The 12,256-nt window shown below is 38.2% G+C and overlaps 1 protein-coding gene across 2 annotated transcripts in view; it reads right to left on the bottom strand.

Annotated features, from left to right (window-relative positions):
- The window catches only part of GAREM (GRB2 associated, regulator of MAPK1), a 122,714-nt gene that overhangs the window by 40,698 nt on the left and 69,760 nt on the right, over positions 1 to 12,256 (bottom strand). For both annotated transcript variants that reach the window (XM_008585326.1, XM_008585327.1), the window contains exon 2: positions 7,100 to 7,230. In XM_008585326.1, coding sequence (XP_008583548.1) covers positions 7,100 to 7,230 — 131 coding nt within the window. The remainder of the gene's footprint in view (positions 1 to 7,099; positions 7,231 to 12,256) is intronic.

Genomic DNA, 12,256 nt, shown 5'->3' with positions numbered 1-12,256 from the left:
GGTGACAGGGTTGTCAGCTTGGCTCCTGCCCCCGACCGTTCTTAAGAGGTCTGGGCAGGCAATGGTGATAACCGTATTCCACATCAGACTGAAATCTCACATTTCTGAGTCAACTAGGGAAAGTGACCCTTTCCCTAGTTGAGACAATGCGAACTTGTTATTTTTGCCTCTGGGGAAATCTCTGCTGAAATAGCAGAAAGCATGGACCTTACTAGCAGGACTAAAATAGCAACATTATAGCATCCGGACTAGTGTATTTGGGCTCCCTCAGACTTGAGAGCAGTAATTTTGATGTAGAAAGCTTTTGGGCTATAGCAGTGAAGACAGGATGCCTTGGACCCAATGCCCAATCGAAGGCTGCCATTTCTTCCTTCTCTTTATACAGCTGACACAGAAAAGATAGAACTTAAGTTAAAACTTAATTTGTTAGTTATTATTTTGATGGCAGAAAAATGCACGTGTGGGAATATTTCTCATCATTACCAGGCTGGGTTTGAAAGGCTGGAAGATATTTAAAATAATTCATTATGTACTGGTATAATAGTCTCCCCAAAAGTACGTGAAGGGACATTCTGAAATAACATAAAACAGCTAGTATGTACTGAGTTCTTAATATTAAGACCATGGATGTAGAGTATTAAATAGGGTAAGTGAAGTAATCTGTGGTGGGAAAATTTTTTTAAATGTGAAACTTAATATAGTATGATTTTATGTCCTGAATCAGGGATTGGGAAACTTTCTCTTACAAGACCAGAAAGTAATAATTTTAGGCTCTGTGGGCCTTACAATCTGTTACAGCTACTCAACTGTGCTGTTGGCATGAAAGCAGCCAAGACAAGATGTAAACAAATGGACATGGCTTTGTTCCAGTAAAACTTTATTTACAAAAATAGATGGTCTGCTCATAGGCTGTAGTTTGCAAACCCTTGTACTAGACACTTGCTAAGGACTTGAGGGCTTAACTTCACTTAATTCTCATAACAAATCTAGGAGGTGGGTAGTATCACCCCCATTTTGCAGGTTAAGAAGACACCGTGGGCTCAAAGAGTTATATGACCTGCCCGTGGGCACAGCCAGTGCCTGGAGCTGGGGTGTAAACTCAGCTCTGAATCCAGGGCCTGAGCCACTACATAGTCTGACTGATTCACTCTTTAGATCAGGGTGGCTTGCTTAAAAAAAGATACATGGCTTGAGAATTGTTAGTGTGGCTGTTTATATTATGAAGAGGTAGAGGAATGAGCCTTTAGTTGACATGACCAACTTGGAAATAGGACATCTTCTGACTTTGAAAGTAAATATGAGAATAGACATAGCTGATGAAAACACTGAAAGAGATAATTAAGAAAAAAAAAAAAGCCTATTATAGTTAAAAGCAAACAGGCAGAAAAACAAGTAAACAAAAGCAAAATTCTTGCCATGGAAACCAAAAATTGGATGGATAAAGGAAAAAAAACGTGAAAGAGGTAGGTAACTGCTGTTCTAAACGAATGCCTTTAGCTTTAAAGGGACTGGAGGAGACGTACACAGATGATCATGCCCCCATGTCCCTTTATTTTCTTGACCCTCTTGACTCCCACTTTCTGTTCCTACCACCTCAGCTGCCTACTCAAATGGACATACTCAGATTTGAAGACACAGCTACTCCTGTCATTTCCTATATTACTGTCTCAAGTTCAACTTCAAGTGTTTCTACCACCACCTCCTGTTTTGCACTTTCTCAAACTTATCCACTTCAAAAGTTCCTTAATCCCACCAGGAACCCAATTTCCATTGGGGTTATGCTCTTGTCTTCACACTTCTCACCCCATGAGGATTCCATGGCTCAGCATTACCTGCCACTCTAGGACATCCTCTGTCACCATGTTTGCTGACCTCTGTTACTCTCACCTGATAGAACCTCAACTCTCATTAAACCCAGCCCTGTCTTCTCTGTACCAAGCAGCCAGAGATGACTGGGAGAAAGAAAGGGTGATGCTGAGTAATCTCACTTGAAATTTACCTTGACAAAACTTTAGGACCATCCACTGCACTGCCCTGGTTTACTTGCTTTCCAGGTCTCTGAGCTGATTACTATGTCCTTCCTGTCGAGGCTACCAATGGCCTCCATTTTGCTAAATTTAATGGTTAGTTCCCAGTCCCGGTCTAATTCAATTACTGAGTAGCATTTGACATAGTTATTCATTCCTCCTAGAAACTTGGCTTCTGGGATGTCACATGCTCCTGGTCATCCTTCCACTGCTCTTCTATCCCCTTTTACCTCCTCTTCAAAACTACTACATGCTGAGGCATTCCAGGGCTCAGTCTTAAGACCACCCCCCCTTTATCAAGTCTCTAGGTTACATTTTTCAACCTTGGCTCTACTGATATTTTGGGGTGGGTAATTCTTTATTGTGGGGGCTTGTCATGTGCATTGCAGAATGTTTAGCAGCATCCCTGGCCTTTATCCATTAGATGCTAGTAATGTCCTCTGCCTTACAGTCATGACAACCCAAACTGTGTACAGACATTGCCAAACATCCCGAGGGACAAAACCACCCCTGGTTGAGAACCACTGGTGCACGTAAACTCAACTAGCCCCATGGCTTCAAATGTCTTCAGAAGGTGATGAGCTGCAAATGTACAACCCAAGTCTAGACCTGTCCCCAAGCTCCTGGTCTGTATGACCAACTCTCTTCTCAATATCTCTACTTGGAGGTAGTATTAGTACTTGTTTATTCATTTACTGTCTGCCTCACCTACTAGACTGTAATCTCTATGCTGTTAGGGACTTGTACATTCTCTATTTACGCCCAGTGCCTACAACAGTGCTGGGCATCTAGCAGGTGCTCAAAATACATATTCTGGTTAAATAATTAAACATTTAATACATATGAATTTATTTCATGCAGTTAATCAATATGGGGCAATCAGGCAGATAATTTTAAACACATTGAGGCATTTTTTAAAGATAAATTTTCTTTATTTAATTTCAAGTTAAAAGGAATGCTTCATTTTTAAACGAATGTGTGAATAGTACTAATATTATCCATTAAATTTAGTTAAAATTTATTTAAAATTTTGGTATAGTTTGGGGAAAAAACATAACTGGAGTTCCCATTTTTTCAATACTTTTTGCTCTACTCTATTTTCTTATGATTCATTTAAATATGGACTTGTAAAAATATACATGAATGTACACATATATATTTATTTCAAATAATAATTGCATCCTTTGACTATCATGATTCCACTTAGCTGTCAATTCTTAATTGCAACTGGTTTCTTCAATGGCTTATCCTGTTGGTCTAGTTTATGCTGTATTTGAGGCAGACAGTAGAGGGTGAAATTTTCTAAGAAGGTTTGAAATCTATCTTTAAAAAGCTGCTTCCTGGATAATAGCTACATTTATGAGTAAACAGCACTGTTTTTCATTTTTCTCTCCCTCTCCAGGGGAAATAATAATCAAACATTCCATTTCCTAACATTCTGCCTGTCCCAGTTCTCACACAGACACTATAATCAAGTCTACTTTTAATTATAAAAGAACATGATTTTCAACATTTATTTTTGGTCCAGGTCGTATCCAGACAACTTTTCCATAACTCTCCTTAGTTTATTTACTTGGGTGAATGCAAACTTTTATGTATCCTTACATAAATTTCCTGAGGTTCCTATAAGAATCCTTCTTTGAATAGAACTGAATAATATTTTAATGATTCGTGCAGGCTGGAGGTGATGACATCTTAAAACCTTGTAAGTAATAGACTAGAAATATTAAATATATTAAATATTTATGTTTGCACAGCATGAAACTAAACCCAAAACCAATTAGCTCTATGGATGCTGTAAGGTCCCATTTTATACATTTATCTGTGCCTTTGAACTCTTAAATGACAACTCTATTACACATATTTTAATGAATACAATCAATCATGGAATTCTGTAAAAAAAAAGAACTCATAGTTTCATGTTATTCTTTCAAATATTGCTGCTTTAATACAAAATTACCCCCCAAAATCTGCTNGTGCTGGGCATCTAGCAGGTGCTCAAAATACATATTCTGGTTAAATAATTAAACATTTAATACATATGAATTTATTTCATGCAGTTAATCAATATGGGGCAATCAGGCAGATAATTTTAAACACATTGAGGCATTAGTGCTGGGCATCTAGCAGGTGCTCAAAATACATATTCTGGTTAAATAATTAAACATTTAATGCATATGAATTTATTTCATGCAGTTAATCAATATGGGGCAATCAGGCAGATAATTTTAAACACATTGAGGCATTTTTTAAAGATAAATTTTCTTTATTTAATTTCAAGTTAAAAGGAATGCTTCATTTTTAAACGAATGTGTGAATAGTACTAATATTATCCATTAAATTTAGTTAAAATTTATTTAAAATTTTGGTATAGTTTGGGGAAAAAACATAACTGGAGTTCCCATTTTTTCAATACTTTTTGCTCTACTCTATTTTCTTATGATTCATTTAAATATGGACTTGTAAAAATATACATGAATGTACACATATATATTTATTTCAAATAATAATTGCATCCTTTGACTATCATGATTCCACTTAGCTGTCAATTCTTAATTGCAACTGGTTTCTTCAATGGCTTATCCTGTTGGTCTAGTTTATGCTGTATTTGAGGCAGACAGTAGAGGGTGAAATTTTCTAAGAAGGTTTGAAATCTATCTTTAAAAAGCTGCTTCCTGGATAATAGCTACATTTATGAGTAAACAGCACTGTTTTTCATTTTTCTCTCCCTCTCCAGGGGAAATAATAATCAAACATTCCATTTCCTAACATTCTGCCTGTCCCAGTTCTCACACAGACACTATAATCAAGTCTACTTTTAATTATAAAAGAACATGATTTTCAACATTTATTTTTGGTCCAGGTCGTATCCAGACAACTTTTCCATAACTCTCCTTAGTTTATTTACTTGGGTGAATGCAAACTTTTATGTATCCTTACATAAATTTCCTGAGGTTCCTATAAGAATCCTTCTTTGAATAGAACTGAATAATATTTTAATGATTCGTGCAGGCTGGAGGTGATGACATCTTAAAACCTTGTAAGTAATAGACTAGAAATATTAAATATATTAAATATTTATGTTTGCACAGCATGAAACTAAACCCAAAACCAATTAGCTCTATGGATGCTGTAAGGTCCCATTTTATACATTTATCTGTGCCTTTGAACTCTTAAATGACAACTCTATTACACATATTTTAATGAATACAATCAATCATGGAATTCTGTAAAAAAAAAGAACTCTATCAAAATGCATGCTCTATTACACATATTTTAATGAATACAATCAATCATGGAATTCTGTAAAAAAAAAGAACTCATAGTTTCATGTTATTCTTTCAAATATTGCTGCTTTAATACAAAATTACCCCCCAAAATCTGCTGAGTTATCTTTTGAAAAATTGTACATGAACAATATGTGATGAAGGATGGAAAATTAAATATTAGTACTAGAGGAAATCTTAAAAAATCATAAAAATTTTATGCTTGATTTCTCATCATTTATTAGCAAATAAAATGTTTTTAGAAGAGAGTCTGAAAGTATTAACTTCCCTTTCTAAACAACTTTTTTCATTTAGATAATTTTCAGTTTTAAGGAGAGAATTAAATCGTATCAAGACACCAATGAAATAGGATTTGATTAACTTCTGTCCAGAGAATTTTGGTAAGTTTAAAAATGAAGAACATGTTCTCACAAATTTTCAATGTAAATGAATAAAAGTTGTCTTGACAATTCATATACTGGGCCACTGAAAGTTAAAAGTTACAAATTTTTTTCATATAAGCATAATTTACTTAGCAAATGTTTTACAAAATATAAAATCGCACCCATCTTAATAACAAAACTAAAGAAAGTAGACCAGAGTAGCTGTATTTTAGAACTGGAAGAAAGAATGACTTAGTTTTGCCAACAAAATGGGCAGAACCTTTTCTCCAATAAGGAGGCTGTCTTGGCCATTTCCCCCCTTTCCTCAATAGTGTGGGTGGACTGACTCATCCACAAAGACACTGCTGCATTCTTGGGTCAGGATACCATGCAGCCTGTTTTTCCACATAGAGTGGATTTCTAAGAAACAGGAATCTTGCCTTCTATCTTGAAATGTTCAGAGAATGTGACTTAGCTGGACTTCCTGCTGAAATGAGGTTAAACAGAGAATCCTTTCGATGTGAACACTTTCTAAAATGTTTCAGTGTAGGGCCGGCCCGTGGCTGACTCGGGAGAGTGCGGTGCTGATAACACCAAGGCCCCAGGTTCGGATCCCACATAGGGATGGCCGGTTCACTCACTGGCTGAGCGTGGTGTTGACAACACCAAGTCAAGGGTTAAGATCCCCTTACCAGTCATCTTTTAAAAAAAAAAAATAAATAAAATAAAATGTTTCAGTGTAATTGTGGGTGTTGCTGAAGAAAATGCAGTGGACCTGCTGGCAGTAAGACTGGACCTAGTTGGTGGCTTACTTCTCTGGTCCCCTCTTCAAAAGCAAGTCTAGTAAAAGCAGCTCACTCCCCACGTAGAAGAGACAGCACTGGCCCTTTAAGAATGCAAAACAAATGAAGTGCAGCAGACACTATTTAGTTTATCTCTGGGAAGCATTCTATACATCAGTTTTCTCCATGTATACTGAAACTGATAATCCACAAAGAATGGAATGAATATATCTGATCTCAGGGCATGCTCTGGAAGCCTTTTCTTTCTTTTGTTTTTTAAGTAAGTGGTATTAGTTGCATCATATGCCTTCTGCTCCTAAAAGTGAAGCATCACAGAAGATCTGGCCAAACAACTATTACATATTAGAGAATAAAGTTCATATTAAAAATAAAATCTTTTTATCTGCATTAACTTTTGTATCTTTGAACTCAGATATCAGTTTTAAGTTCTAACAATAATAAATATAGCACGTGGTCAGCGAGTCAGGTCAGCTACAATATATGCAGTTTTGACCACTGGCTGACCCATTCGGAAGATGGAACTTTCCTGGGAGGCGCAGACGTACACTGACTGTGTACACACAGACTTGAAAGGTAAATTATTTTAGAGAGGATAAATATTTGGGTTCTTCAAGAGCTACCTTCACGTTGAATGTTATTTCCTCCATGACGTACACACGCTCAGGAAAGGCTTTAGCCACCTCCTCCACACTGTTGAAATATTGCACTGGCTCCTTTATATCGCGGTCCTGTTCCAGCAGCTTGAACTGCCCTAAAACACATGATAAACAGAAGAGATGTGAGATGTTTACGCTGGACAGCTGTCACCATGGTGACACAGCATCCTTTTCCTTACTCCAACCCTTTTTTGTCAAAGATTCCTGTTCATCATTATTTTGAAAAAAAGTTATCATGGCAGAAGGTTTTGTTAAATTAGAATATATGTATTTTTAAAACACAGCTGAAAAATGAAAACAAACATGCATTTTCTTTTTCTTTTTTGTTTACATTCAGAGTTTATTACCAGAAGTCCAAAATCAAACTGAATAGATGCTTACTTGTCATTTGTTCTCAAAGTGAAAACTTACTCTGTTATAAGTGTTTGATCATTTTGTTATTAACAGTAAGTTACCTTGTAATTTAGTTGTAGTAATACCCATACATAATACAGGTTGAGCATCCTTATCTGAAATGCTTGGGAGCAGAAGTATTTCAGATTTTGATTTTTTCAGATTTTGGAATATTTTCATAAACGTACACTTGAGCATCCCTAACCCAAGAATCTGAAATCCTAAATGTGCCAATGAGTATTTCCTTTGAGAGTCATGCTGGTGCTGAAAATTTCATATTTTGGAGCATTTTGGATTTTCGGATGAGGAATGCTCAATGTGTACATTTTAAAACCAAGGCTTCATAGCCTGGGAAAACTAATTTGTTAAAGCTAATATTTAAAAATTTTGCAAATAGAAGAAAATATTACAGTGGAGCCCTGGCTTTTCCAGAATAGATATTCTTGGTTTCAACAACATGTGGGTCACGTCGAGGGTTCCTGAGCTGCTATAATGTGTTACGTTGCTGAGGCTCAAGTGTGAAGCTGGGCAGAGAGGCGGGGGTGTGTGTGGGGGGCCTCCTTCCAATGCCTGAGCCCTGCCAGCCACTTGGCATCTGAAGCTCCATGTGGCCTCCTTTTCTTTTTATTGCTGTGTATGAAACTCATGTGAGCAGAATATACTATCATGGTATTCACAATTTGGGGGATTTGTGAAGAACTCTGAACGTATTCCTAAAAATGTCAAGGCTCCATTATGTTGCTTATACATTTTCAATATTTATGATACTGCTGCTACACTGAGAAGGAGTTGTTTTCAGTTTAGAATAAATGACCATATGGAATCATGTCAAGGACACAGTTTTCTTAGTAGTTATTTTCTAAATCCTGTTTACAGTACAACACTTGAGAAACTTGAGGAATTAAAAGCCATTGTGAGCAGATCTCTCAGCATGTGTCTGTGGGCATCAGGCAGAAATAGGGACATTTTCATTTATGCTCTCAACACATTTTTAGTGCCTACTAGGCAGAAGAAACTTGAGGAATTAAAAGCCATTGTGAGCAGATCTCTCAGCATGTGTCTGTGGGCATCAGACAGAAATAGGGACATTTTCATTTACGCTCTCAACACATTTTTAGTGCCTACTAGGCAGACGCATTATTCTAGATGCTGGAGATTCATCAATGAACACAACAGACAAAAATCTCTGTCCTCCCAAAGCTCACTTTGTAGTGGGAGATGGATAATAAATACAATAAAGAAGTGGATATATGTCAGAAGGTGAGAAGTGCTATTAAAAATAGGCCAAGGTGAGAGGAATGGAGAGGACAGGGTGGCCAGAGCAGGTATTGTTAAGAAGGTGACCTTTGATATAGGTGAGGGAGGGACATGCTTAGTAGCTGGGGGTGGAGTTCTTAGAATTCTAAACATTGGTAACAGCCTGTGCAAAGCGCCTCAGGTGGGTGGGTTGCCTGGCATGCTGCCAGTGTGGCTGGAGTCAGGTGAGGGTAAGAAGGAAGAGAAAGAAACTCAGAGAGGTACCAGGTGGACAGACTGTATATGGTTTTTAAAGGACTGTAGCTCCTCAACTGAGTGGAATGGGGGTTCGAGTGGAGGAGAGGTGATCTAACCAATGCTACAGAAGGACTGCTCTGGCTGCCGTGTTGAGAAGACTGTAAAGGTGCAAAACATAGAGGCAGAGACACCAGTTAGGAGCTTGTTCAGTAATTCAGGAATGAGGTGTCAGGAGTCTGGAAATGGTGAGAAAGTGTCAGGAATCTGGCCTGAGCAACTGAAGGAACAGAGCTGCCATTAAGCAAGCCGGGGCAGGTTTGGAGAAGTGGAGGGAGGATCAGGAGTTCAGTCTAGACAGGTTAGCCTGAGACGTCTACTGGGCATGCAAATGGAGATATCCAAAAAGCTCTTAGATGGACATATACATGTGGAGGTCAGGAGAGAAGCCTGGCTGGAAATAACAAATCTGGGAGTCATTAACACATGGATGTTACTTAAAGCCATGGCACTTTAATGATGATGCCGTGGGCCTGAGCGTAGACAGAAAAGAGGTCTAAGAATTGAGTCCTGGGAGACTGAGAAGGACTGGCCAGGGGAGTAAGAGGAAAACCAAGAGGGGTGGCATCCCAGGAGCCCGATGCTTAGGGTGCTTCATGGAGGAAGGAGAGTGAAGTGAAGTGCTGCGACAGGACACTGAAATGAGGCCAGAGAATGGTGAGATTTAGCAATCTGTGTTTCACTGGAGATTCTGGTAAGAATTGCTGGGCCAAAAGTCTGACTGAACCGGATTCAAGAAAGACCAAGAAGGGAGAAACTGGAAATAACAAGAACGGACACCAGATGATGTTTTGGGAGTGTTGCTATAAAGGGAGGAAGAGTCAGGGAGTGGTGGCTACAGGGAGGAAGTGGAATTGGAATCTAGGGATTTCTGTTTTTGTTTTCCTTAATATGACGGGAGAAGTAATGGCATGCTTAGATGCTGATGGGAATGAGTAACAGAGGGGGACAAGCTGATGATGGGAGGAATTACTCAACCGTTGTTGAGTAGGCGGGGGGGGGGGACACATCTGACACCAAGTGGACAGGCTGCCTTCAGACAGGAGCACAGGCAGCTCTTCTACAGTTGCAAGGGAGGCAGCGGAGGAGCTGGTGAAGCTCCCTATTACTGTTTCCATTTTTCTAGCCAGAGTCGCACGGAAGGCATCCATTAACAGAGGAGGGGTTGGACGGTTAAGGAAAGAAGAGAAGACTGTAAAAAAGTCCAGTGTGAGTGAATAACATAATAGGACTGCTGGGTAGCATTAACTTCCCATGTGAGGTTCATGGTCATGAATTAAAAGTAAAACCTGAGTATGTATGGCAGAGTTTTTCTCCAGCCAAGGTCAGACATGCAGGGGCTGGCACAAAGTAGACAGAAATTTGGATTCAGGAGGAGTGAAATGGCCATGTGAGCATGAGAAGTGAGAGGGGGGTTGAAGCAGTGAGAAGCCAAAGGAACTGAGAAGCCAGGGGTATTAGAAGGATCATATGCAGGTGCACTGAAATCTCCAAGGACAAGGAGAGGAGAATTAGCTTGAGAGGATAACAGTGAGCCAGGAGCTAGAACTATGGAGTAATGAGGGCGGAATCTCAGGCTTGGTAGGTAACAGTTAAAAGGTGGGACAGTGTGCGATACAGTCTGATGACAAGAGGTTTAAAGCTAAGAGTTTCTAGGGAAGAGCCAAGTGGAATGGTAAAGGTGGCGATGAAAAAGAGACCCCTCCACCTCTCAACTTTGAGGCAAAGAATAGACTGCCTTCTGAGAGGGCTTCAGGGGAAGCAACGTTCTCTGAGCATATCCAAATTTGGGTTTAACAAGACAAAAGTAATTTCAGAGAAGAGTTTATGGAAATAGGATTTTGCTGGTGATTGACGACGACGGGGTTCAGGAGTTAAGGGGTAGGTAATAAGGGCAAAACATGATGTAACAACTCATATGCCCTGCAAAAATATGTAGGGGTATGAATAATGCCTTTGAAAATGCAATAGAAATATATATTATACATTTTCCACAAAAAAACCCAGAATTTTTAAAAAAATCAAAAAGATTATACCAATTTCAAAATAATACTTATTTAAACAAATTCTGTCACCATAACAAATTAACCTTTTCATTTGGTTCTATTCTTACCTAGTCCATGTACACATTCTAAATAATTATGGTGAATCTACAGATGGGCACTCTGCTCTTTACTACTCGGCTGAGCATCTCCCCAAACCACTACACTTACAATGTTTTCATAATGGATTTAACTGCTTTCCAAAATATCTGGACCAAATTACATAATTATATTTCTACAAGTGGCCTATGCGCATCTTAGTTGGATCACAATCTTGCCAGCACTGAGTGTTTTTTAAATTAGATAATTCAATGGGTATTAAATAGCAACTCTTTCCTGTATTAATCTGCATTTCTTTGAAGATCAGAGAAGCATTTGATTTTTCTTATGCAAACAAATGACTGTATACATTTATAATAAGTATATTTGATATAGTCTAAATTCCTTCTACCTTCTAGAGACATATATCTAAGAGTCTGCTGGATATTCCTACTTGTAAGTCTCAGCACCAAATGTAACACGTCTAAACTTGGAGGAGCACGATGCCTCACATGTAATAAGTATTTAATAAATGTTTATTGAATAAAAGAAAATTACTTCAGTCCTGAGACGGGCAAACAATGAAATAATACTTTAGTAACTGCAGGTTTTCAAAATTATAATAAAAGGTGAACTACATTACTATGTACAAGGTTTCACTGTTTCTCAACATTAGATGAATGTCTTCACTCATCAAATAAAGAAAGCAATGGTGTATTGTTGGCCTACTTAAAAATCACCCGAATCCTGTAAATATCCTCGAGAAATACTTTTCAGGGACCAGTCCAACCAAAGAATGGAGTGGATATGCACTTGAAATGATGATCCAAGATGAAACAGATAAGCTTTCAGCATTGGGATGTGATGTCCCAAGGGGCAAAAGCAGTCATCAATGGGAGTTAAAATTTATAGGTCTGTTTGGTTGAGACATCCAGGACCATCTCACAGAGATACCAGATATTTGCCAACATTTCCAATTATCTGTGATTGTGATATATTTCCTAATTTGTTGTAAGAATAAGAAAAGAAATAGTAGATTTGGAACCTGAACACAATTCAAACCATCTATCACTAAGCCAGATACAGGTTCATAAAA

The sequence above is a fragment of the Galeopterus variegatus genome, unplaced genomic scaffold (genome assembly GCF_000696425.1).
Source record: "Galeopterus variegatus unplaced genomic scaffold, G_variegatus-3.0.2 Scaffold3520, whole genome shotgun sequence".
Classification (NCBI taxonomy): domain Eukaryota; kingdom Metazoa; phylum Chordata; class Mammalia; order Dermoptera; family Cynocephalidae; genus Galeopterus; species Galeopterus variegatus.
This window is presented reverse-complemented; position numbering and strand designations above follow the sequence as displayed.